This window comes from Carlito syrichta, unplaced genomic scaffold (assembly GCF_000164805.1).
Source record: "Carlito syrichta isolate Samal-C Ts95f unplaced genomic scaffold, Tarsius_syrichta-2.0.1 Scaffold307019, whole genome shotgun sequence".
NCBI lineage: Eukaryota > Metazoa > Chordata > Mammalia > Primates > Tarsiidae > Carlito > Carlito syrichta.
The window spans coordinates 179778-205536 of NW_007251115.1; the positions used below are offsets into that span (position 1 = coordinate 179778).

General features: G+C 37.5%; 1 protein-coding gene across 2 annotated transcripts in view; it reads left to right on the forward strand.

The window, feature by feature from the left end:
- The window catches only part of AKAP13 (A-kinase anchoring protein 13), a 247677-nt gene that overhangs the window by 131295 nt on the left and 90623 nt on the right, over nt 1-25759 (forward strand). For both annotated transcript variants that reach the window (XM_021715342.1, XM_008063737.2), the window contains 2 exons: nt 14475-14550; nt 19866-20002. In XM_021715342.1, coding sequence (XP_021571017.1) covers nt 14475-14550; nt 19866-20002 — 213 coding nt within the window. The remainder of the gene's footprint in view (nt 1-14474; nt 14551-19865; nt 20003-25759) is intronic.

Here is a 25759-nt window from a genome sequence, read left to right on the forward strand (position 1 = left end):
TGTGCTCTGTCCCATACTTTCTTTGGCTTATTCTGCATTCTGATCTGCTTCCTTTGTCAGTTCTACATAGTTAGTTTCATGGTAGCTCTTCTGTATCAAGAACTTCTTGTAAGATTTCCCTAAGACTAATCCATCATAACCACTCTTGTGGTTCCATTATCTACCCCCAACATCTCTGAAATCTTTACTCTTTTCTGATTTTTTTTTTTTAAGTAATAAAATCTAAGTTGGTAGTGTTCCTTGGTCACTCCCCCCCCCCCACTGTTCCGAGGCTAATGTATACATACATTCGTCTTCATCTGTATTCTCATGGATTTTTTTCCTGATGCATACATGGCTTCTGGCTCTTATGAGTTTAGTAACTATGAATCATGTGCTTAGAGTGGTATATGGAAGAACTGTATTGTTGGCAAGGACCCTTTGGTATGAGTGTGCCCATTTATCTCAGGTGCTGATGAATTCACGGGTTGGTGACTGATGAAAGTTTTTGCCTGATTCATTCAGTGGCCAAACTTCAACTCATGATGAACATTACTAGAGGACAGCAAGAGTCAGAAACTTACTGCAAAAGTAGCACACCAAAGGGAAGGAGTCAGAATTTGGGATTCATTGCTGTTTACACTGATTTTAGCCAGGGACCACTTCTGTTTCACTAACTGGTAACTTTGGGTATCTGCAAAAATACCGTCTGCAGTAGTAACACATTTCTTCATGTTACTGATGCTTTATAGAGATTATATTTTGTAGGTTGTAATCAGCACGTTAGCTGACTGGTTAAAACATTTGCAGCAATGTTTTGTGTACAGTGAATGAAAATATTTACAGAGGACAATCCCCTCCCCATTGCAATCCTTGGGCAGACCACATGACCTCGTTAGCCAGATTTTGAGAGGAGTAGTTTTTCTCTAACCATGGTGTCATTTTCCAGAGATAAATACATTCTTGAAAAGTTTGCTTGCTCTAAGTGACTTCCACGTTGTAGCAAAAGAAAAGACCTAAGAAGGCTAAGGATTGAAGACAATCATGCTTATCTATCCAGATACTGTCTGATTTCTGAGAAGACTTTGACTCCTCAAGTGTTGGCTTCCATGCTGGATGGTGGGGTTTTGCTTCCTTTTGCTCAGCCTTGTAGCCCTGGCAGGATCTCCTGAGACAGTTGCACAGGAAGTAAATATGGGCAGTGGCTGAGAAGGCTGGGTGTAACCATGAGCTGTATTATTAGAATGTTCAGATATAAACAGTAGCAGAAACACTGCCAAAAACAAAAGACAGTTCCTTCTCCACTGAAAATATGTACAGCTCTATTTTCAGATTGATGGGAACACAATATGGGTGTGGTTTAGATAATCACAAAAGGCCTCTAGGCTTCATGGCAGAAATGAAAAAGTTACCTGGATAGGTCTGATGTTTCTTGTGAGGTAACTTCCATTATCCCATGTTCTTGTGTGCACTGTAGTTCACCAGAGCTTTGAATGCTAAGTACCTGTGGTGTCCATGAGCTGATTTTTATGGAGCTGCTATGGACAAAGGAAAATCAGTAACTAAGTTTGGATTTTTTAGCTCAAGAATCATAAATATGATCTCACCACTGCACCCTGGCAGTGATCAACAGTGATCCCCCTTCCACCAAAAAAGAATCATAGATGTAGTCAGAGCCCCAAAAGTGTGCTTTGTTAACTTATGTCCCCAAAAGATATAGGTCTCTGTCTTCCACATTTCTAACTACTAACTAAATAAAATTTCTAATACATCTTGAATTGTTTCCTTTGCTGCCCATTTAGTCTGTTGTTAAGCCTATATTTTGCTCATAGCTCAAGGTTCCATAAAGGGCAAAGTTCAGATAGAAGGGCTCATAATCATCTTCATTTTTCTCTTAAAACTCAAATTATTAGCAATGCCAGCCCTGATATGCTTCCTATTCTGTCACCTAATTCTGCTGACAGTCAGAATCTTTTGCTTAATTTCAGAACTGGCTAAGAAGAGTATTGATAGTATCAGTACAAGGAACCAGTTTGTTAGTGTAAAAACCTCAGCCTTTTTTGTTTTTGTTTTTGTTTTTTTTTTTTGAGTTGGAGTTTCACTCTGTCATCTAGGCTGGAGTGCAGTGGCACACTCATGGCCACCCCAGCATCAACCTGCTGGGCTCAGGTGATCCTTCCTGATCCTTCCTACTTCCAAGTAGCTGGAATTGCGCTAACACGGCCGGCTAATTTTTTTTATTTTTGTAGAAATGAGGTCTCACCAATTGCCCAGGCTGGTCATGAACCCGTGGGCTCAGGCAATCCTTTCACCTCGGTCCCCCAAAGTGCTTGAAAACCTCAGTCTTAGAGACCACATTTTGGAAAAGAGACTTACATGAGAACAAGCGTTCCTTTAATCAAAAATATCTGGTAGCTTTTGATATCTTATGATATAAATTTCAGATGTATCCAGACATGGTGGCTCACACCTGTAATCCCTATGTGTTAGGAGGCACAAGGATAATTGAGGCCAGCAGTTTGATACCAGCTAAGGAACATAGTGAGACTCCATTTCTTAAAAAAATTAATTAACTGAGTGTGGTAGCACGTACTTGTAGACCTAGCTACTTGCAAGGCTAAGGTAGGAGGATCACTTGAGCCTGGGAGTTTGAGGCTGCAGTGAGTGATAGAGTGTTACCCTGTATATACTCAGGCCTGGCATTGTATCTGGCCAATAGGAAGCACTCTGAAAATATTTCAACTGGAGCCACATAGTGTGGTCTTTAAGTTGCCTTCCTTGTGAGTGAGAAAGAAAAGAGTGAAGTTGTTGATGAATAGAACCAAGACTATGGCATATTTATCTCCCACATTAATTATTCTGAAATAGAGAAGAAGGAAGGGGAGATGTTTCTAATCCAATTTATAGCTCTTAAGCAGCTTACTTATATAGTAAGCACAATATTATTCACACATGAATATGGTATGCTGGTGTTGCTGTTATACAGGATGTGGTTGAAAATGCTGATGCATGTTTTGACATTCTTTCCACACTCAGTACATATGGAGTTTGTCTTCTGGCTAATGGCATTGACCATGATTGGTAGGGTCTGGCCCAGATTGCTGGCTCTGACTCTGACTTTGTGGTCGGCTTGACTTCTTTTCTTTAAACAAGATTGCATATCTCTAACTGCTGCACACTTAATTTTAAAATTGTGATAAAATATATATAGCACACATTTTAACCATTTTTAGGTATATACTTCGGTGGCATTAAATACATTCACATTGTTATGTAACCATCACCACCAACTGTCTCTCCAAGAGTTCTCATCTTCCCAAACAAACATTGTGCTTATTAAACACTAGCTTCTTATTCTCTTCTTCTACAAGTCCCTGGCAACAACAACCATTCTGCTTTCTGTTTCTATTAATTTGACTACTCTAGGTACCTCATACAAGTGAAGTCATGATATTTGTTCTTCTGTGACTGTCTGATTTCACTTAACATAATGTCTTCAAGCTTCACCCATGGAATAATATGTGTCTGATTTTTTTTCTTTCTAAGACAAAATACTATTCCATTATAAATATATACCATGTTTGTTTATTCATTTATCTGTCAAATGACATCGAACTCCTTCCATCATCTGGCTATTATGAATAATGCTACTCTGAACATTGGTGTACAAATACCTGTTTGAGCCCCTGCTTTTAATTCTTTTGGGTAGAATTGCTAGATATTAAGGTCATTGTATATTTATTTATTTTGAGTAACTTCCATAGTGTTTTTCACAGTGGCTACATTTTACATTTCTACCAGCATTGCACAAGGTTTCCAATTTCAGCACATCCTCACCAACCCTTGTTCTCCTCCCTCCCCTTCCTTCCCTTCCTTCCCTCCCTTTCTTCTTCCATCCTACTGGGTATAAAGTAATACCTCATTGTGGTTTTGATTTGAATTTTCTTAATGCACACTTACTTAGTACTATTTGTGTTTGTAAGAAGTCAGCAAATATGCACTTTCCAAGCTATCCCATCTACAAATTTGTATTATCTAATGCCCTTGAGGGCGTCTTTCCTCTTTGTGTGCTCTGCCTTGGCTTTCTCGCACACACTTTCCACCTTTTACCTCAAAAACAAGTAACGCTAGCCCCAGCCTTTCTCCCAAGCTCCTATAACCTTGTTTAACTATATATATGTATGTATATATGTGTGTGTGTGTGTATATGTTTTTTGTTATTATTATTTTAATTGTAGAGATGAAGTCTTGTCAAGTTGCCCAGGCTGGTCTCGAGCCCCTGTGTACTAGCTCTCTGTACAACTTTTATTGTGCTTCAGAGGACAGGTACACACTACCTCTAGGACTAGACTAGTTCAGGCTCATCTGACTAGTCTTTGTGTCCCAGATGCCCCATACTCCTTCCTCTCCACTGTTCCATTTCATTTATATACTTCTAGAGTTATTTTTAAAATATAAAGCTAATCTTTTCAGCCAGGCTCGGTGACTCAGCCTGTAATCCGGCACCTTTGGGAGGCTGAGGTGAGTGGATTGCCTGAGCCTGCGGGTTCAAGACCCACCTGGGCAATGAGACCTTATCTCTACGATAAATCAAAAAATCAGCCGGGCATGGTAGCGCACGCCTGTAATTCCAGCTACTTGGAAGGCTGAGGCGGAAGGATCACTGGAGCCCAGCAGGTCGAGGCTGCGATAGCCGGGAGTGGCCACTGCACTCCAGTCTGGGTGACAGAGTGAGACTCCAACTCAAAAAAATTTTAAAAATAAATAAAACTAATCTTTTCACTTCCTTAATTATATGATTGTGGGGCTCTTCCCTTGCCAGAGAATAAAGCCTAGATTCATTGTAGTCATATCTCCTGTTACTCTTTTTTCTTCAGTATATACTTCTGGACACCATTGGGCTTTTTGTGTACCTGAAAAACATCTAAAACAAAGGTCTTTCATATGGGTTATGGTGATATGCACCAGAACCACTGATCGTGATACCACGGGCCTGTTCCTGGTGAGGGTTTCACGGCCTCCCTCAGATTTTGAAAGGAGTCTGTGACACGAGAGGCTATGAAGTCCAACTCTAGGGTATCCTCACTGCTTTGCTCATGCTTCTTTTCTTATGGCTAGAATTCCTTGCCTTATCATTTTTCTTTCATGAGCATATTGTCTTTTTTTAAGGCCTACCTCATATACTACCACTTGTATTGAGCTTTTCCCAAATCCTTGAACCAGAAGTTGTGATGTTTGTGCTAGGGGCTTTCTTCCATAGATTTCAGCTATTTGTGTACCTATTACATTTCATACATTAGTCAGTGTTTCTCAACCTACAGAACACAGTGTGTAGAGTTAGTTCACTGAGTTGGATAATCCATAGACTCGTGGATATATGAGGGAGAACCCCCCCCAAAACCTGGAATTATCTTTTGGTGGGCAGGACACCATGTAGTACACTTGGAATTTGTTCCTCTGGATCGAAAGGTCAACCAAAGTTTTATCTGGAAATTTTATTAAGGTTGTGTCACAATTTGTGAAAGAAACAGCCTGAGTTGTGGCAAACAGGTAACTGGGTTCTTCCACTGTGACAATGTACCTGCTTACATTGTGCTGAGTATTCAGCAGGTTGTTTTTTTCTTTTTTGTTTTTTTGAGTTGGAGTTTCACTCTGTCTCCCAGGCTGGAGTGCAGTGGCACGCTCACGGCCACCGCAGCCTCAACCTGCTGGACTCAGGCAATCCTTTCAACTCAGCCTTCCAAGTAGCTGGAACTGCAGGCACGCGCCACCATGCCCGGCTGAACTTTTTATTTATTGTAGAGATGAGATCTCACCAAGTTTCCCAGACTGTTCTCGAACCCGTTGGCTCAGGCAGTCCTCTCACCTTGGACTGCCACAGTGCTGGGATTGTAAGCGTGAGCCACCGTGCCTGACTGTTCAGTAGTTTTAGACCAAAACCCACATGACCCCCATACCCTACTACCTATTTACCCAATCTCACCCTAAGCAACTTTTTTTTTTTTTGTCTCCCCATTGAAAATAGCCCTCAAAGGGAAACATTTTGCTAATGTGGTAGAGAGGAAACAAAAAACGGCAGAAGCACTAACAGACATTAAAATGGACAAGTTCAAAAAACTATTTTGGATAGTAGAAAAAGTGTCTCAGTAGGTGTATCGCATCAGACAAAGAGTACTTTGAAGGTGACTGGAGTTTAAACGTGTAAGAATAAATACACAATTTTTTATAAATAAGTTCCGGGTTTTTTTGGTCCCCCTCCAGCCCGTACATGCTTCTGTCATTCTCACATGTGAAGGCAGTGTAACCCATGGCATTTTATGTTAGAATCATTCTTATAAAATGTGGTACTAACAGTACAAATTATAATGAGAATCCTGTCTTTTTCACCTTTCCATCTACTGCTACGCCTTAGCCTGGTTTCTTGCCTCAAGTGGGCACTCTGTAAGCTGTTCACCAGCTGCAGGGATGGGCCAGTGTGTAGCTGACAGCAAGATGGCTCTAGGAAAGCCTTCTGGTATGAGATTTCCCAGTCCTGATGTGGAAATCCTGAATTACCTGAAATCTTCCTGTTTTCCAATATAGGTTTGATTATTTGTAAAATAAAGTCTAGTTTTTGAATATTTGTAAACGAAATCTCATTCGGAAGAAGGAAACTGAAAGTGTACATTACTTCAGATTTGCTTAAGCTTCTCATGTACTTAGAGACAGCGAGCTTCCTCAGCCCATCATTGCTAATTAACTGTTGGTGATTAAAAACACAGGCTTCCAATAATTGTCAGAGGTGAAACAAAAAACATTTTTTTTTTAGTTACAGCATTTTGGTGTTCAAAAAATTGGTATCCACAGTTCCTTATTTTAGTTGTTTTGCTAATGCTTTCTTTTTTGACTATCTTTGTGTAAATGAAACAATGACTTTTTTTTTTTTTTTGAGTTGGGGTCTCACTCTGTCTCCCAGGCTGGAGTGCAGTGGCACACTCACGACCTCTCCACTGTTGACCTGCTGGGCTCTGGCGTTCCTTCTGCCTCAGCCTTTCAAGTAGCTGGCACTACAGGCACATGCTACCATTCCGGGCTGATTGTTTAGTGTAGAGATAAGGTCTCGCAAGTTGCCTGGGCTGGTCTTGAACCTGCAGGCTCAGGCAATCCACTCCCCTCGACCTTCCAAAGTGCTAGTATTATAGGCACCGAGCCTGGCCTACAATGACTGTTTTTTTTTAACACATCTTTCCTGGAGATGTAAAATACCCTTTGACAGACTTATTTAATTTAATAGCAGTATTTAAAATTGTTTAAACACTTGTGAATTCTAAGACAAAGTAAAGAACAAGAAAAGACACTTGTGGTAGGGAATGTGCACTGGGCTGGAAGTGAGGAAACCTTGGGTCCTCACTCTGTTTCTATTAACTGTTACTTTGTCAAATTACTTTGCCTCCTTTGGCCTCTTTTTCTAATGGGTCTAATAAAGGGAGGCAGAGATATAATCCAAAAGATCTCCCCACTTTTAATTTTTTTCTGAACCACTGAGGGTAATGAATTCAAAGATTATACATTAAGTGTCCACCATGCATCCTGCACTTATTATGCATCAGGGTGGTCCATGGAATAGATGTGATTTTGTTCTTAAGAAGTTCACAGTCTTTTGAGCAGATGAAGCTATAAATACAGTGTAGGTCACATTCATACAGATGCTTTTTCCAAATCACAAAGCCTCACCGAGTCTGTTTCCCTCTTTCTAAAATGGCAGCATGCCTTCTCACAGGGCTGTGAAAAGGTCAAATCCATGTGACAATACTTGCAAACTTTAAAGTATCATGAATCCAGAGATGTAATGAGCTGTTTTACAGTCATAATTCTGCTCACTTGATTTTTCTGAAGTCTCCAGAAATCTCACAGTTGCCAAATTCAGTAACTTCTTATTTTTTATCTGTTTGGACTTCTCTGCAGCAGTTGGCACTGTAGACATACCTTCCTCTCTTAGCCTCTGCTTTCTTAGTTTCTGTGAACTCTGGTCTCCAAGTTCTCACTCCTTGGCACGTGTATGTGCAACCTCTGACTTCCCTATTCTCTCTATTTTGTATATGCAAACACACACATATATAACTATAAACACACACATATAAATATACATTTTATATGAACCAAAAGATGAAAGTTGTTATTCTGGCGTAGTGTCTCTGTATGTGACATATGTGACCCGACCAGAAATGTATGTAGCACTTGAAATATTGTATGGTTTTTTGTAACTAGGTCTTTTGCTTAGCAAAATGTTTTCAAGATTCACCCATGCTGGAGTATGGGTGAATTAGTACTTCACTCTTTTATTGCCTAATAATATTCTACTGTGTGGATATACCCACATTTTATTTACTTATTCATCAATTGATGGACATTTAGGTTGTTTTCACTTTTCTGGCTGTTATGAATGATCCTGCTGTGAACATCCGTATTCAAGTTTTTGTGTGGACAAATGTTTTCATTCCTCTTGGACTTATAGCTAAGAGTGAAACTGCTGGGTTATACCATATAACTTCACATTTAATACTTTGTTTTTGCGAAATGGTCAGACTGTTTTCCAAAGTGGCTACACCATTTGACATTTTCTCCACATTCTTGTCAACACTTGTTTTTGTTCTTGTCTTTTTTATTGTAGCACACAATAGGTGTGACATGGGATCTCATCCTAAGTTTGTATTAAAATGGAATAATATATATATATATAAATTTAAATCTATTGTGCCTTTCTAGAAAAGGCATATAGTGTGAAGATTTAATATTCATCACACTCAGATTTATTTTCTTCCTTCCTTTTATATTAGAAAACAATGTATTAATACCTTCTATGCAGCAAACATTGTGCCTAGCCTTAAAAGTAGAAGTAATAAAATAACTCATTCTCAAATGAAAGGGATGTGAAAATGTTAGGTCAATAAGCCTACGACAGCCACCTTGCACAGTAGTAGACACTGAGATGTGTGTTGACTTGTACAGTGCATGCTGTAAATAGTAGAGATAAGAGTGAGAGTAAATGGAATACTAATTGCTTACAATATTTCAAGTACTACATACATTTCTGGTCAGGTCACAAATGTTACACACAGAGACACTTGGTATATTAATTGCAATTTAATAATGCTAAGAGGTAAAAATAACACGTACACAGTGTATATATACACGAGGAGGGAGCCTCCCCAAGAAAAACCCTAGAATTATCTTTTGGAGGGTGGGTCCCTTATAATACACTCAGAATTTGTTCAAATGGTCAACTAAAGTTTCTCTGGAAGTTTTGACAGGCTGTGTCACAATTTCTGGAAGTAACATCCTTGAGTTGTGGCAGACAGGTGAATGATTCTTCTACCATGACAATGCACCTGCCCATACCACACGAGTATTCAGTAGTTTTTGACCAAAAGCGGCATGGACCCGATACCCCACCCTCCATATTCATTCAGTCTAGCCTGGAGCGACTTTTCTTAGTTTCCCTGTGAAAAAAGTCCTCAAAGGAAAAAGTTTTGCCCATGTGGAAGAGGTGAAACAAAAACAACAGAAGCACTAAAAGGCATCAAAGTTGACAAGTTTGAAAACTGTTTTGAACAGTGGAAAAGTGTCTCAATAGGTGTATTGCATCAAACGGAAAGTCCTTTGAACATGACTGAAGTTTAAGCATGTAAGAATAACTACACAATTTTTTATAAATAAATTCCAGGATTTTGGGGGGAGTCTTCCCTCATATATACATACATACATGCATGCATGAACACTAACTGTCATGTGACGATCTGGGTAGGATATACAAGCATTCTTGAATAGATAATTTAGAATAACAGGGCATTCAGCTTTTGCTCACAGGACCTAAAGAAATTCAGGAGACCCATGGAAAATTGTTTCCTCACTGTTATTCAGAAATTAGTGTATTCATTTAAAGATAACTCTAATTTTGTTCTTTCAGTATTTTTCATTTATTATATACTGTTTAACATACATGCCTAAAATGATAGGGAAGGTATAAAGAGTCTGTTAGTCCTTTGCAGATTCAGGGCAAATAATACAGTTTACTCATTGTCCATGGAATAACATGTGTGATACTAAAAAGATGATGAAAAATATTCTAAGGTAAAGAATTTTGGAAGAGTTTTCTAAAATGCTGACTTTTTCAAGTTGTCATGAAAGAATTCAGAACAATTCATTATCCAGATTATTTATTGTTACTAAGGGGTCATCTGGACTTTTAAAATTTCTGTTAACTGTCTAAACCTGTTGCTTTATTCATGCAGCCTCTTCTTATTACAGGAATAAGAGGAGGAAAAAAGCCATTTTTTCCCTTCCAATTTCAAATTGTAGTCTTATATTAAAGTGTAATGGTCTTTTGTTTTCACTGTTAGCAGAGACTTATTTTATAGTAAGTAAAATTTGACTTATTTCAAATGAGATACAATTCAAAGTGAAGAGAAAAATCCTCTGAATGATTTTTTTTTTTTTTAAGAAAATGTATTTGTTTCAATTCTTTGAAAGATGTGGATAGGATTTGGTAAAGTTACCTAATTTGTGATTACTTCCTTATTGTGCACACCCAAATTGCATTTTGCAAAGAATATTCTGATATGTGAAATCCCAGAGAACCTGCTGAAGATTCTTTTCCACTTAGGATCACACTTATTTTTTTATTTATTTATTTACTTACTTATTTATTTGAGTCGGAGTCTCACTCTGTTACCCAGGCTGGAGGACAGTGGCATGCTCCCAGCCACCGCAGCCTCGACCTTCCAAATAGCTGGAACTACAGGTATGCACCACCATGCCTGGCTAATTTTTTGATTTATGGTAGAGATGAGGTCTCACCAAGTTGCCCAGGCTGGTCTCGAACCTGCGGATCACGAAATCCTCTCACCTCGGCCTCCCAAAGTGCTGGGATTATAGGCATGAGCCACCGTGCCAGGCCTAGGATCACTTATAAATTTTGAATGTCATTTAGCAACACAGCAGGAATTAAAACCTTGACGACTGTGGTCCCTGCTGCCTTTCCTCTCTGTAATAGTGGAATACCTGAAATGAACAAATGATATGACGTTTGTTTCATGTGATTCTAGTTTTCAGTTATTTGCAAGCAGTTTAATTCCTTTCATATCTTCTATTGTCACATAGTTATAATTTGACAAAATATCTGCTAGCTTTTTATCTTATCCTTCTTGGCCTACTAAGTAAAACTGTTGATCTCTATCCGCAGAACAGTTTAGTATCCACTCACCAAAGTGATCAGAAATCTAGTAGGTACATACTATATTTTAGAGGGTATTAAATAAAAATCATGGTTTGTCTTTGAGCATTACAAATATGCAACTATTGGTTTAGATATTTCTATTTATATTATTTTGAATTACAGCTGAGTATTTTGGTTTTAATTAGATTAAAGGGATATCAGGTGCTTGGGAGTTGCAAGCACAAGGTGAGAAGACTAGTTTATTTTCTGTTTTATACGTCTACTTTGGGAATATATGTTTTCAGCTTTATTGGGTGTAAATTTGCATGCAATTTAAGTTTATAGTTTGAGGAGTTTTGACAGATGTTTAAATTGTGTAATCACTACCTCATCATGACAAGAACATTTCTGTCAGCTCAAAGGCTGCCTTTTGTCCCCTTGCACAATTAGTCTTCTGAGCATCGCACAAATCACACTCATATGTGTGCTGTCACTACAGTTTTGCCTCTTCTAATTATTATGTAGATAGAACCATATAGTAGGTATTTTTTTGTGTCTGACTTGGTTTTTTAACTTAGCAATAGTACTCTTGTGATCAATCAATATTGTTGTTTGTACCAGCCATTCATGCCTTCTTATTGTGAGTTTATTGCTTTGCATGAACAAATTACAATTTGTTTACCTATTACCATTTGATGATACTCTGGGCTGTTTCCAATTTGGAACTGTCATGAATTAAAGTGCTCTAGAAGTTTTATAGTTTTTGCTTTAATATCTACGTATATGATGTATTCTGAATTCATTTTTGTAAATGGTAAGGTTTGAGATCTTAGGGAGTGTTTAAAAATTTGTTTGTTTACATATGAATATCCATTTGTTATAGCATCATTTGTTCATAACAGTATTTTTTCACCATTGAAATGTCTTTGCACCTTTGTCTAAATTAGTGGATCATATATGTGAGGATCTGTTTGTGAATTTTCTCTTTTTTTCACTGATCTATATTATATACCAGATCCACACTGGTTCGATTAATGCAGCTTTTATAGTATGTCTTAAAATCATGTAGTGGTTAATTTGAGGACAACTGACACCTGTATTGAGTCTTCTGGTGTATAAAGATGGTATTCCTTTTTGTTTGTCTGTTTATTTATTTATTTGAGTCAGAGGGTTACTCTGTCACCCGCGCTGGAATGGCAGTGGCATGGTAATGGCTACTGCAGCCTCTACCTGCTAGGCTCAGACAATCCTCCTGCCTCAGCCTCCCAAGTAGCTGAGACTACAGATGTGTGCCACCACGTCTGGGTAATTTTTTTTATTTACATTAGAGAAGCAGTCTAACTATGTTGCCCAGGCTAGTCTCGAACTCCTAGGCTCAGGCAATCCTCTTGCCTTGGCCTCCCTAAGTGCTAGGATTGCAGGCTGAGCCACCAAGCCTGGCCACTTAAGTATATTTTGATAGTTTAGTAGCTTGTATAGTTTCATGGAATGCTACCTTTTCATCTAATTTGATGAATTTATTGCAGTAAAGTGTATAACATTCTTTTATTCTTTCAGCATCTTTACAATCTGTAATGAAGTCCTTCTGTAATTCCTGATACCAGTAATTTGTAACTTGTATTTTGTTCTCAATCAGTTTAGCTAGAGTTTTATTTATATTATTGACCTTTTTAAGAAACCAACTTTTGGTTTCATTGCTTTTATTGTTATCCTTTTTTCATTTCATTGACTTCTATTCTTTATTGTCTTTATTCTGCTTTGGATTAATTTACTCTTGAAGTTTGTTTTTTTTGAGTTGGAGTCTCACTCCATCACCCAGACTGGAGTGCAGTGGCACACTCCTGGCCACCGCAGCCTCGACCTGCTGGGGTCTGGTGATCCTTCCGCTTCAGCCTTCCAAGTAGCTGGAGCAACAGGCACACTCTACCACACCCAGCTAATTTTTTTGATTTATTGTAGCGATGAGGTCTCGCCAAGTTGCCCAGGCAGGTCTCAAACCCACAGGCTCAGGCAATCTACTCACCTCAGCCTCCCAAAGGCGCAGGATTACAGGCTGAGCTACCGAGCCCAGCTGTCTTTTTCTAGTTTCTTAAGGTGGAAATTTAGATCACTGATTTGAGACCTTCTTTCCTAATATTTCCATTTAATGTTATAAGTTTTTCTCTTAGCATCGCTTTAGTTGTGTTCCCACAAATTTTATATGTAATTTTTAAAATTTGTATTCAGTTTAAAATATTTTCTAATTTTCTTTAATATTTTTATTTGATTTATGGGTTATTTGGAAGTTTGGTTTTTTAAAATTTCCGAATATTCATTTTTTTTTCCCCAAGTACCTTTTGCTTTTGGTTTCAGATTTAATACTGTTGTGATCAGAAAACTTACTTTTTATTATTTTAATTCTCTTAAATTTGAGATTTGCCTTATGCTATAGAATATTTGTTTTATGCCACAGAATATGAGCAATTCATGTGCTTGAAAAAATGTGTATTATGCTATAATTGGGTGGAGTGTTCTAAATGTGATGGTTAGATAAAATTGGTTAATTTTTTTCAAGTTTTCTGTATCCTTGCTGATTCTTTGTTTACTGATCTTATCGATTAACTGAGGGAGAAGTGTTGAAATCTTCAATGGTAATTTTAAAAATTAGTTCAAGTTTATAGAGAGGGTTATAATGTTAAGAAGATTTGGAGTTGTAAAGGCTAAATAGAAATTTCTTTTTTTATTTTTGTAGAGGAGAGTAGATTTGCTTTTTAGCATTACGCAGACTTGTCATTTTAGTACCAGTCCTGCTGTTTATTACTTTAGCAACCTCTCTTCGCCTTTTTCTTCTTTGTATAAAGACAAGCTTCGTGAAGCTATTGTGGCGATTCATAGAGATAATATATGTAGAATTTGTTACATAGTATGTGGTATATAGTAATTCTCATACAGAAATTTTTTTCTGTATTTTTGAAACTTGCAAACTGAGGCATCACATATGTATTTTGGTGTTCAGCTGATTTCATCTGTTGCTCTATTAAAATTTCACCCTTGGCCTACACCATGGCTTTAGTCTTTGTATATCTTTTTCAACAGTTTTTGTATGCCTAACTTTTATTAACAAGCTCTTTAGAGCCTTGATTAAGTACAGATTGCCTGGGTTGTATTGCAGAAAGGTTTTTTTTTTCATTGACATAATTTTACTCACTTTGGATTAAAGAAAAAGATAGGCATATTGATACAGTAGATACAGTTTCAGCAGCTGTAAAATCATCTCATGTTACTTTAATATCTGAAACTTGGTGTTTTCCTTTTCTTTCAGATAAATAGAGAAAACTGGTGTACAATAGAGCCATGCCCTGATGCAGCATCTCTTTTGGCTTCCAAGCAGAACCCAGGTAAGCTGAGATTTTCCATCCATTTTCTGGAGCCACAGTCTCACTCTAGTAACAGATCATTTTATTTGGAGAGCTGCCCTTCCTTTGCATGTCATTCAATAAATCAAAGAAAGAATTATATGATGTGATTTGATTTTGTAAGCATTTTGTCTTACAATTGAAGATGAGCACGTGTAATTACTTTTATTTTAGTAATAACAGACTTCATGTGTGGCTTTATGATTTTTAAATTCATTTGTGAAGGCACGTGCTATGCATATACATACACGTTTTTTTAATCTGGTAGAATTATAAATATGTTATGAAGGACTTAACCAGGGGTTCTCAATTTCTGCTGCACATTAGAATTATCTGGGCAAACAAGCTTTAAGCATATACTGATGCCTGAGTCTTGTCCCCCGAGATTCTGACCGTGGGGTGTAGCCTGGGCATCAGAATCTTTATAAGCTCCTTTGATTGCCCTATTGTGTAGCCAAGGTTGAAAACAATTATACTTTGGAAGTATTGTCAGGAATGGAGTCTTTCCTTCATCACCTCTGAGTTAGTAGTAACAATCCATAGGGTAGGAGACTCTTATGGCCTTGCTTATTAATGACCCAGTGCATGACTTGTGGTTAGTTAGGATTTCCACCTTTAAAACCAGGTTTAGCCACTAACTCCCTGTGGCGTAAAGTGTGTTCCCTCATGTCTATGTCCTCTATTGTCTCTCATCTGTAAAGTGTTACTAACTTGCCTTACTGGGTGGTAGTGTACAGATGACATGGCGAGTAATTACAAGTCCCTGTGTCTGTTCCTATAGCTGTTAGGTGAATACTAGTAATTTACATTATGAGTTTTTGAGATTGTTGAACCCAGCAAACACTGTTTACTTTCCCATTTTTTACTGATCCGCTTCAAAAATTACCTAGAACTTCTTATTTGCTGGTCTTTTAAGAAAGTTTAGCTTTAGTTGCCCTGCAGTAGAGTTAAAACCAAATTTGTTTAAAGAGGTTTCCTGCTGGTTCTCACCTCTCTGATTTTTCTACAAAGAATGTATTGAAAACAAACACGAAAAGCATTTTTTTGTTCTCACTTTTTGAGAGTGATTAAAGGGTATATTATGCTATTGTGTTTAGGATCTCCAAGTTTTATAAGATAGAGACTTCACAGATTTAACTGACACCTTTCCTGCCTTCTGCCTAGAATCGTCTACTTAAATGTATACTACTGACTACATTTTGGTTCCTTAACTTGTTTGGGACTTTTTCTAAAACTGTAATTACTCCCAACCACCCAAACAGTGAAACTTTCTACCAAGTAAAGGTTAAATGAGGTTGCTCAGAATTCGAATTTTCATAGGAGGAAGAGTCTCCACAGGTTGTTGTTTAAGCTGTTCATTTAGAGATATGATTTTGAATCCCTTTGAACATATTCTCCAGGGCATAATTTTGAATTTTGTCATAATTATTTTAAGATTTCAGTTTAAACAAAATCTAGGGTCTGATTTATGCTACTGAACTTCAGACTTGAGATTTTTATTTTAGGTATTGTTTTTTTGTGAATCCCAGCTACTTTGCTTTGCAGGGCTTTTTTCTTTTACTTTTTAAATACTTCTCAAGAGACAAATAGTATTATACTAAATAAGGAAATATTTTGAAAAATAAATTTGTAGGCCGGGTACGGCCTGGGTGACAGAGTGAGACTCCAACTCAAAATAATAATAATAATAATAATAATAGTAATAATTTTGTATACTCTTCATTCCTGGATAAATACAAGGTAGGATTAAGATTACCATGGGTTAGTTTAAGAACTTTAACTACAATTAGTTTAACTACAATTTGTTTGCATCTATGTCATGTCTAGATAGCATCTTTAAAAGTGTATGTTCTGCCGAGCTCGGTGGCTCAGCCTGTAATCCCACGCCTTTGGGAAGCTGAGTGGATTGCCTGAGCCCACGGGTTCGAGACCCACCTGGGTAGCGAGACCTCATCTCTACAATAAATTTTTAAAAATCAACCGGGCATGGTAGCGCATGCCTGTAATTCCGGCTACTTGGAAGGCTGAGGTGGAAGGATCGGCGGAGCCCAGCAGGTCGAGGCTGCAGTGGCTGGGAGCGGCCACTGCACTCCAGTCAGGGCAACCGAGTGAGACTCCAACTCAAAAAAATTAAATAAATAAAATTAAAGAAATGTGTATGTTCTGCTGGCGTTAAAACACTAATAACTTCAGTACACAAAATTACAGACAGATTTGTATATGGCCCGGCTGTACCCATCTTCAAGGTAGTGTCATCCAGATGCTTACTGAATCAAACTTTAAAGGTTAATGAAGCCTTAACTTCATTAGGTACATCTAGCACACACCTGCTGTGTGGTGGGGACCAGACCTTTGGCTACTGTATTGAAATGGAAATTTAGAGAGGACAAATTACTTCTTGCCTGCAATCTTGCCTATAATGAGTAGTCAGACCTAAAGTTAAGCCAGATCATTCAAACTCTAAAGCCAGGGTTCTTTGCTCTTGTTTACACTTTGCTATCCTGCTCCACATTATTCCTTAGAAAGGGGATATAAAGGAAGAAGGGAAAAATTGTATTAAATTTGAAAATTGACCAACACACAAGACACAGGGCATGGATTAGCTTTGCCTTTAGGGATCCCCCTTCACATGGTTGTGGAGGTTCTAATGGCTTATGGTCCTTATCTCTTCCTTTTTTTATTTCTCTTCTTCCTACCCTAACAGTCAACACAATCTCACACAGTGGACTCTTTTTATCCCATACTTGTTCTCTTGTAGTGCTAGCTTGAGTTTATTTTCTGGGTGAGCTGTTCCTACCAGGGCTGAATTTTCCATTAGAATATCTTGAGCTGGTTTGTTTTCCAGTCTGAAATCTGGACGTGGTCTGTTAGACTGCCAGCTGGACAGCTAGCATCTCAGCATAGTTGCTGTGACAGCCCTTTCTTTCTTGGCCAGCCCCCCTATTTTTCCCTCAACCATGGAATGGAGTTTTTGATTTTTCCAAGTGGGAAACGAGAAGAATAGAAAGAGCACACTCACCAACTCCTCCTGAGTTACTGCATACTCTGTGAAATGGGGGTGAGGGAAGGGAAGAAACATTCAGAATACCCATAATTTCCAGTCTTTTAAAGGCAGGGCTATTAAAAAAAAAAAAAATCCATGGGTCCCGCCTCACTTTTGTATAACTTTTTGTTGAAATTGTCTCTTAATATATTCATTTCTATCACAAGATTGAAAACTGCCTCCCACCAACACTAAATATCTTTTTACTTGACTACTTCCAGTACCTAGTCAGATGTGTAACTAACAGAAAAGATCATTTTGTTGGCAAGCTATTCATGACTTATACCAATCCAGTGCTCAGCTGACCTTTCTTCTAAGTTACCAGGGGCAAATAAGTTAATGATTATCAATTATTAATTATTAATTAGAACTTTTCCACTTTCAGTGTGTGTGCATGCACACAAACAAAATTACAATGCAAGCGTAGAATCTAAGAATCAAAGGAGACTACAAGTTATCTAGTCCAGTCTCTGCTTCCTTCTCTGTCTGGATATCTCTTCCGTAATATCTTGACATAGTCATTCAGTCTCTGCTCCAGTTCTCTGGTAAAGTGAGTACTTTATGAGACTGCCAAACCCATTGCTCAGAAGTCATAGTGAAGCTTTGCAGTTTACACTCAGTGTTCTTTGTTCTGTCCCCTGAACAGCACAGAGGGAAGCTATGACTGTCCTTAGGAATATTTTCTTCAAGGTCTTCTGAAGCTGAATGTATCTCAGGTGTTTTCACTGTTGTGACCTCATTATTTTGTTTTTATTTAATTTACTACATGCTAGATTACATTTTTGTTTGTCAGTGTTCTGATTAAATGTTTTCTAGGAACAAGCACAATCCTGTGAGTATGATCTGGATAGCACATAGTAACAGGACTGTCCCCATTTTAGATTCCAATATTCTATCTATTAATAGAGTGTAAAACTATTAGTGTTTCTGTTACTGTTTTGCCATCACCTTGTACAGTTAGTTTCTTTTAAATTTGCTTTCAACAAAAACCTCTAGTTAGATTTCTCATGAACTGCTAGATATCCAGGTTTTTATTCCTCTGTTTATCACTTAGAGTCACCTGCAGATTTGATGAAGTATGCATATATGTCTGTCCAGATCACACATTAACCTTTTCCACTCAGATGTCCCCTCTCAGGGGACATAAAGATATTACTAGTGATTATACAGGACAAACTCATGCCAGCACAAGATTTTTTAAAGTGTATGTTTCCTTGAAGTTGTCCATTCAAATTGCATGAAAAAGCAAATAAAGAGGTGGAACATATACTGAGATATATGTAAAAGACAAGCAGCTGGCATTAAGTAGAAAGAGACCAATGTGCTTTCACAATGGTACACAGACTAGATAATAAGTTACATTTTATTAAAATACTGAAATGGAGATGCATCACTTTTATATTCAAAACTCCTTGAAAAAGTTTTATATCCACCCAATAATTGACTTTTGGGTGGTTGTTTTTACCATCCACAAACCTCTTTTTTTTTTTTTTGAGTTGGAATCTCACTCTGTCACCCAGACTGGAGTGCAGTGGCCGCTCCCGGCCACCGCAGCCTCAACCTGCTGGGCTCTGGCTATCCTTCCACCTCAGCCTTCCGAGCAAACCTCTTTAACCCTATTGCTACCAGGTCACGTGTCCTTTTTGCTACAGAGTTAAATAGGAGAGAAGAGCTAATTCCTTGTTAATTATAGGCTACTAATTTTTAGGTTTACTCAGTGTTTTGTCAAGGACCCCTCCCCCTGGTTCACCAGAATCTTCATTCTAGTTACTGAACTGGAAACAGATTCTAGGTGATATAGTTTTCTACTTTTTAGTACATTATTTTCCCAATATAATATCTATTTAAGGTAGGAAAAATTAAATTATATTTCTGTTATTGCTCAGGAGAACCCATAAGTTTAATATACTGATAAGTTTATTAGGTATGCCCCCCCTTTTGGTAAGGTAAGATGCTTCTGGCAAGAATTTTAATCTCAAAACAGAAGTTGGCCGCAAACCCTATCACATAGTTTACTAGTAATGGACTTTGGATTTTGGTGGCAAAAGAAAAATAATTTCCTAACTACAAAGAGGAAAATATTATTATTTAGGTACTTTCATAGAAGTAGGATATAGTTCCAAATCATTATTTTATCTTTCTGTGCCTAAGATAAACATGGCAAACTTATGATTTTCCTGTAGTAACTGTATCAACCTAGAATTGGAGTAGAGAGCTGAAGCTAAAGTATTGGTGAATGCATTTTCTTTTTCAGAATGTGAGAACTTACTGGATGTTGGACTGGGCAGAGAGTGTGCCTCAAAACAAGGTGTACTTAAAAGAGAATCTGGGAGTGATTCTGACCTCTTTCACTCACCCAGTGATGACATGGACAGCATCATCTTCCCAAAGGTATTGAGTGTACCTTTCTTTTGTCTTTGTCTATCACCTCTCATGTTCCTAGTTGCTCTTTCCTAACTTTTTTTTCTCTATCCTCCTTTTTTTTTTCTCTCATGCTCATTGTCTTCCCAAGGCATATTGTTTCCCTAAATATTTAACTCCCGAAAGTGAGTTGTGATCCAGCAACCTGGTAGGGCCTGGTTTACTCTCAGAGGAGTATAAATGTTACCTTTTGAGAAGCAAACACCAGATTGCCAGGGCTTAGAAAAAGGCATTGGCCAAATGTATCTTCTGGGAAATCATGGCTGGTTACTTGCAGATTTTGAAGCTCACATTGAAGTCTAAAGAAATACAAGTTCCTTTAGAAAGAATTAAGTCAGATGTTGGTGAGCACTTCTCAGTGGGCAGGAAGGGACCGCAGATCAGACTGTATGATGTCATGTGTATAAGCTAACCATAGAGTCATTTCTGATTAATGTGTTTAGGCCTGAAGCTTGCTCCTGAGCATGATGATATCACCCTTCCTCATCTAGCCTGTTTAATTGGAATTTTCTAGATCTCTGAGGAACCCAAGCTTTCTCCCTAGTGAAAAACTCATCCACATGAATCAGCTCATGTATGCATATAATTTGAGGCTGCCTAAGGGATATGGGGGATGGGGGAGCTTTGCTTTCTTTTGCTTATGTTTGTTTCTAGTTGCAGCAAGTTCTTTTTTGTCCCCTGGGAAGAATAGAGGGCTTTCCCACAGCAGAGACAGCAAATGGTACTCAATTACATCCCACAAGTGGTTTTCTTAATAGTAAGGGGGTAAAGGGACAGAAACATTGTGGCAGCTATGAAAAAGACTGTTCCTTCTGGTTTTATGATGACTTTGGAGAAGTGGTGAGAGCAGTTGTGTTAGTGGGTGATTAGGTTATCCAAGGTGATGTGATGGTGCTGTGTAAGAATTGTGATGTAAGAATGGAATCTTAACATTCTGGAAATCTGGAACATATTGAAGTGTGTGTGAATGTATCCTGTGTACCTTCCTGCCCTAGCCTTTTCTCTTGCGCACGTTGTCTTCCCAAGGCCCTTGGAAAGATTTATGATACACGCATCAGGAATTCTATCGTTGTTACTCATAGTAAGTTGACTTAAGAAATTCTGCAAAGCAAAAACTCCACAAGTTTGGAAGATCTGCTCTTTTCTGAAGTTATTTAGGAATAGGGAAATCAATGAGGTTTTTTAAAAAACATCAGAATGTGGGTAATTTATACTGTGACTTTGAGGCTTTAATTGTAGGACTTTTCTTCCCCTTGAGGGAAATACCATTCTGAAGGTACATGTTTCTAAAAGCATGCTGCTTTTGTCTGAAATAAACAGATTAGACAGTATCTTGAAGTTCCAGCTTTAAAATGGGATCTTTGATAATCACTGAAACTGGACCCTAGATACAGAGAGATTTGACAAAACAATTTATGAATGTTTGAAATTTTTCATAGTAAAGAAGATTGTTTTTATTGATATGTCATCATTAAGCAGTACTTGCTGGGTGCCGGCGATCCTTCTGCCTCAGCCTTTCAAGTAGCTGGAACTACAGGCATGCACTGCCACGCCTGGCTAATTTTTGATTTATTGTAGAGATGAGATTTTGCCAAGTTGAGAATTTCATATGTTTTACTTTCTTAGTCTGCCAAAAGTAATAGAAAGTTGCTTATACAAATGGCTTATGCTAGATTTGGCAGTTTGTTGTTGTTGTCTTTTTCTTCAGGGAAAAAAAACATAATTTTTACAAATTAACTATACTCCCCGGCCAAGCGCATTGGCTCATGTCTATAATCTCAGCACTTTGGGAAGCTGAGGTGTGAGGATTGCCTGAGCCCATGGGCTCGAAAGCAGCCTGGGCAACTTGGTGAGACCTTATCTCTACAATAAATCAAAAAATTAGCTGGGTATGGTGGCACATGCCTGTAGTTTCAGCTACTTGGAAGGCTGAGGTAGAAGGATCACCTGAGCCCAGCAGGTCGAGGTTGCAGTGGCCATGAGCATGCCACTGCACTCCAGCCTGAGCAACAGAATGAGACTCCAACTCAAAAACAAGTATACTCCCCAAATAAACTTTTACCTACATTTCATAACAGACTGCTTAGAGAAAACCGGAAATGGTGGGCACTTCTCAGCTCTCCATGTATGCATGAAAATGTCTAAATGACCTTGGAAGAGATCAAGAGGGTTTTTCCTCTTAGTATTTCTACTTTACCAAAGTAGTTTATGACCGGGAGAAGCTTTGCTGTAAATGTTTTCTTTGGCATTATTAAACCAATGGTTTACTTTTGAAAAGGAAAGAAGCAAAACAAATTAATATTGACAGAGTGCTTAATGTACAATAGGCACTGAACTGGATTTTTATATGTTTGATCTCATTTCATGTGCCCAGAAACCCTGATAGGTAGTGATTTTATCCTCATTATACCCTTGAGAAAGTAGAAGCTCTGACTGGTAAAGAAATGTATCCAGAATAACCTAAGTCAGCTGAGCAACAGAATTGAGACCTGACTCTAAAACTCATTCACTTTTAAATTTTGATCTCAACCTCCAGAAACCTGCTCTAATAACCAGTGGTTAAATAAAAGCATGGCACCAGCAGATAGGCCATCAGCTACTTCCTTAAAAAGCCTTCCTCAGTGGTTACCCACACAGCATGTGCTGCGAAATATCAAAATGCTCCGGGATTTCTTCCCAGGGCTTAGCCTTCTTCTCCTTTCTTTTCTAGAAAATAATCTGTAGGCAGGACATTGCAACATCTTTTTCTGTGAACCATGAGTGGTGCGTTAGGTCACTTCCTGCCCCCATTTATGTCACTCTGGCCCTACAGAGGTCTTTTTTAACAGCCTGTAATGTTTGTCATGAACTTTTCACCTTAACCTTGTATTTCTAGCCAGTATTTATCAAATAAAACTCTTCTGTGTTATGAGCTTTATGCTTATTCTTACAAATATTTGATGTTCCTGATGTCTTTCTTCTTTTTAGTTCAACAGCATAAAATTTAGATTTTGTTTTTAAAGTGAGAAGAAATCCTGGAATTCTTTTGATACTAGCTAAGATAAAGTGTGGTCATAAAATATAAATGGTGTAGGCTACTCTGCTATCCCAAAGGATAATTAAAGTCAACAGGAAATATTTATAGTTGCTGATCTTTTCCCAAAGAGAAGCAAATCAAAACCCTTATGCTTATTTTCCCCCCAGGTTAGAAGATATATCTGCAATTGATAAGAAAATCAAAGTGACTTTTCGAAGATACAGAACTTTAAGGGAGCATCCTTTCTTTTATATGCTGTAGTTTGCTTTCAAGTACTTGATCACCAAGCCAAAAAAATTACCTTTTTGGAAGAGAAAAATACCTTTTAGAGACAAAAGCAAATAAATTTATAGAATCTGAATTAGAAAAACTACTGCCTATGCATAAGTACTGAAGTTATTAAAATTTTAAAAACTGTGGACCAGTGATAATGCTTGTGACAGGTACTTAAGAGTCTTAGATAAAATATTGTACATCAATAGCTTTGACTTGCATTTCCTTGACAACTAATGGTGTTAAACACATTTTCATGTGTTTACTGGCCACTTGTATGTCTTCCATTATGGAATGCCTTTTCAAATCTTTTGCTCATTTTTAAAACTTAGATACTTATATTGGAAGGTGGGAGTTCTGTATATATCCTGGATACCAGTCCTTTGTCAGATTTATGTTTTGCAAATATTTTCTCCCAGTCTGTGGCTTGCCTATTCATTTTCCTTATAGCATCTTGATGAGCTAAAGTTTTTCATTTTAATGAAGTGTAATTTATTAATTTTTTATCATTATTGCTTTCTGTGTCCTGTTCTATTATTTATTTGCTTGCTCCTAGCCTTAATGTTTTTCATTAGCTGTTTTATAGTTTTAGCCTTATGTTTATTATTAGAATCTATCTCAATTTTATTATGCACATTTTAATAGCAGTTCTGTCATTTATAGTAGTAGGATTCGATCCTAGCTGTACCTAAAATCACTTGGAAAGCTTAAAAAAGAAAAAGGTGCACCTGGACTCTACCCCATACCAGTTAAATTAGAATCTTGAGTTTATTATTTAACGTCACTGAACTTCAGTTTTCTCCCTTATTAAATGAGAACAACAGATTTACTAAATTGAATAATTGCAAGGATTAAAAGAATTAAAGTAAATGAAAGATTATGTATAAATCACTTAGCATAGAGTCCCACATGTGATGTGTAGCCGTAAATAATTTTTATTCAAATTCATGTTATAGTTATTTTGCACATATATTTAAGAATAACAACAGCTTTTTGGCTTTATTAGACATCATCATCATTTTTAGGTCTTTTCATTAATTTTTAGCTATGTAATTACTTTGTAATTTAGAACTTCCTAGTTTATTCGACCTAAAATTAAACGTAACAGTGTTCTTGGGTCACTCAGCATTTCTTCAACTCAGCTCCTGCCACTGACTTTCATTCTCCCACATGTAGGAAGAAAACCAATTGTGAAAGCTCAAAGGAGGAAAGATTTTTGTGTCATTGTCAGGGATAGAATCTGTCTTAGTTTCCCCAGTGTGTTTTCTTTCTCACATGCATACATGACTCTTTCTTACACCTCTTTTGTGTCTATCTTTCTAGATCTCTTCTACTTCTTCACCCTAACCAAGTCTTATATTCCTCCATAATAACTTCATATTAAGAAAAACAAACAAACAAACAAACAAACCACTTGTATTTAGCAGAGAATTATGTTTTAGTCATCTACTTATAAAGCTTGAAATATCACCCAGTTTGACTCCATGTAAATTTTGTTAGTTAAACTTATCTCATGGTGTCATTCCTCCAGACAATCAGGTAATATCCTAAGTCCCTGAAAGTTATTTAATTAGCAGACACTCAAGATAAACCAATTTCTCTAAAGAAAGACTGACACATAACTCAAGAATTCTCAAGAGGGACTTCAGACCTTAGGTATGGAACATTCTGTTGTGTGTCAGAAGCCATATTTTTCCCCCCTTCTAATATATAATGGAAAAACAGCATCCCCAAGCATAGTACTTTTTTTGGCAGTACAGGGAGGGGAGGCAGAAAATGGGGGAAGTAATTGTTTTTATGTCTCTTATTTGACAGACCTCTGTAAGAACTTCAGCTAATAGATTCAGGAACTGGAAAGGAATTTTCTTTCAAAAAATGTCAAATTTTTAAAAAAATCCTGCCCTTTTTTCCCTCTGTCATTCATAATTTAAATAGATAGTACCTTTCAACAGGGTTATGTTAATTTTTAACCTCTATAGATCAAAAGATTCTTTATTTAAGTCTTTTATAATAGATAGAGAGGCAAAGTGAAAAAGTGACTTAGCCACAGTCATACACTTAGCTATAGAAAGGCTGTGACTATATTCTGGGTTTGATTTCTGGTTAGGCTACTGGCTGTTTTGTAGTCTGTAGGAATAGTGTAAAGACATGATGAAGTTGGGAAAACTATTTTGAAAACACTTAAAAGTCTTGGGAAAAAGTAATTTAGAGCTTCCTTTAGATTCAGTACAGAATTAAAGAAAACTATTTGCTTTAGCATTTAATAATTGAGCTCAGTTTGGAGTTTTGTCTTGTTTTTTCTTTTTCAATTAATAACCACCAGCTCATAATAAGAGCTGCATAGTACAGTAAAAATTCTGAGTATAAGAATATTATTCCAAGCCAGGCTTGGTGGCTCAGCCTGTAATCCCGTGCCTTGGGAGGCTGAGGTGAGTGGA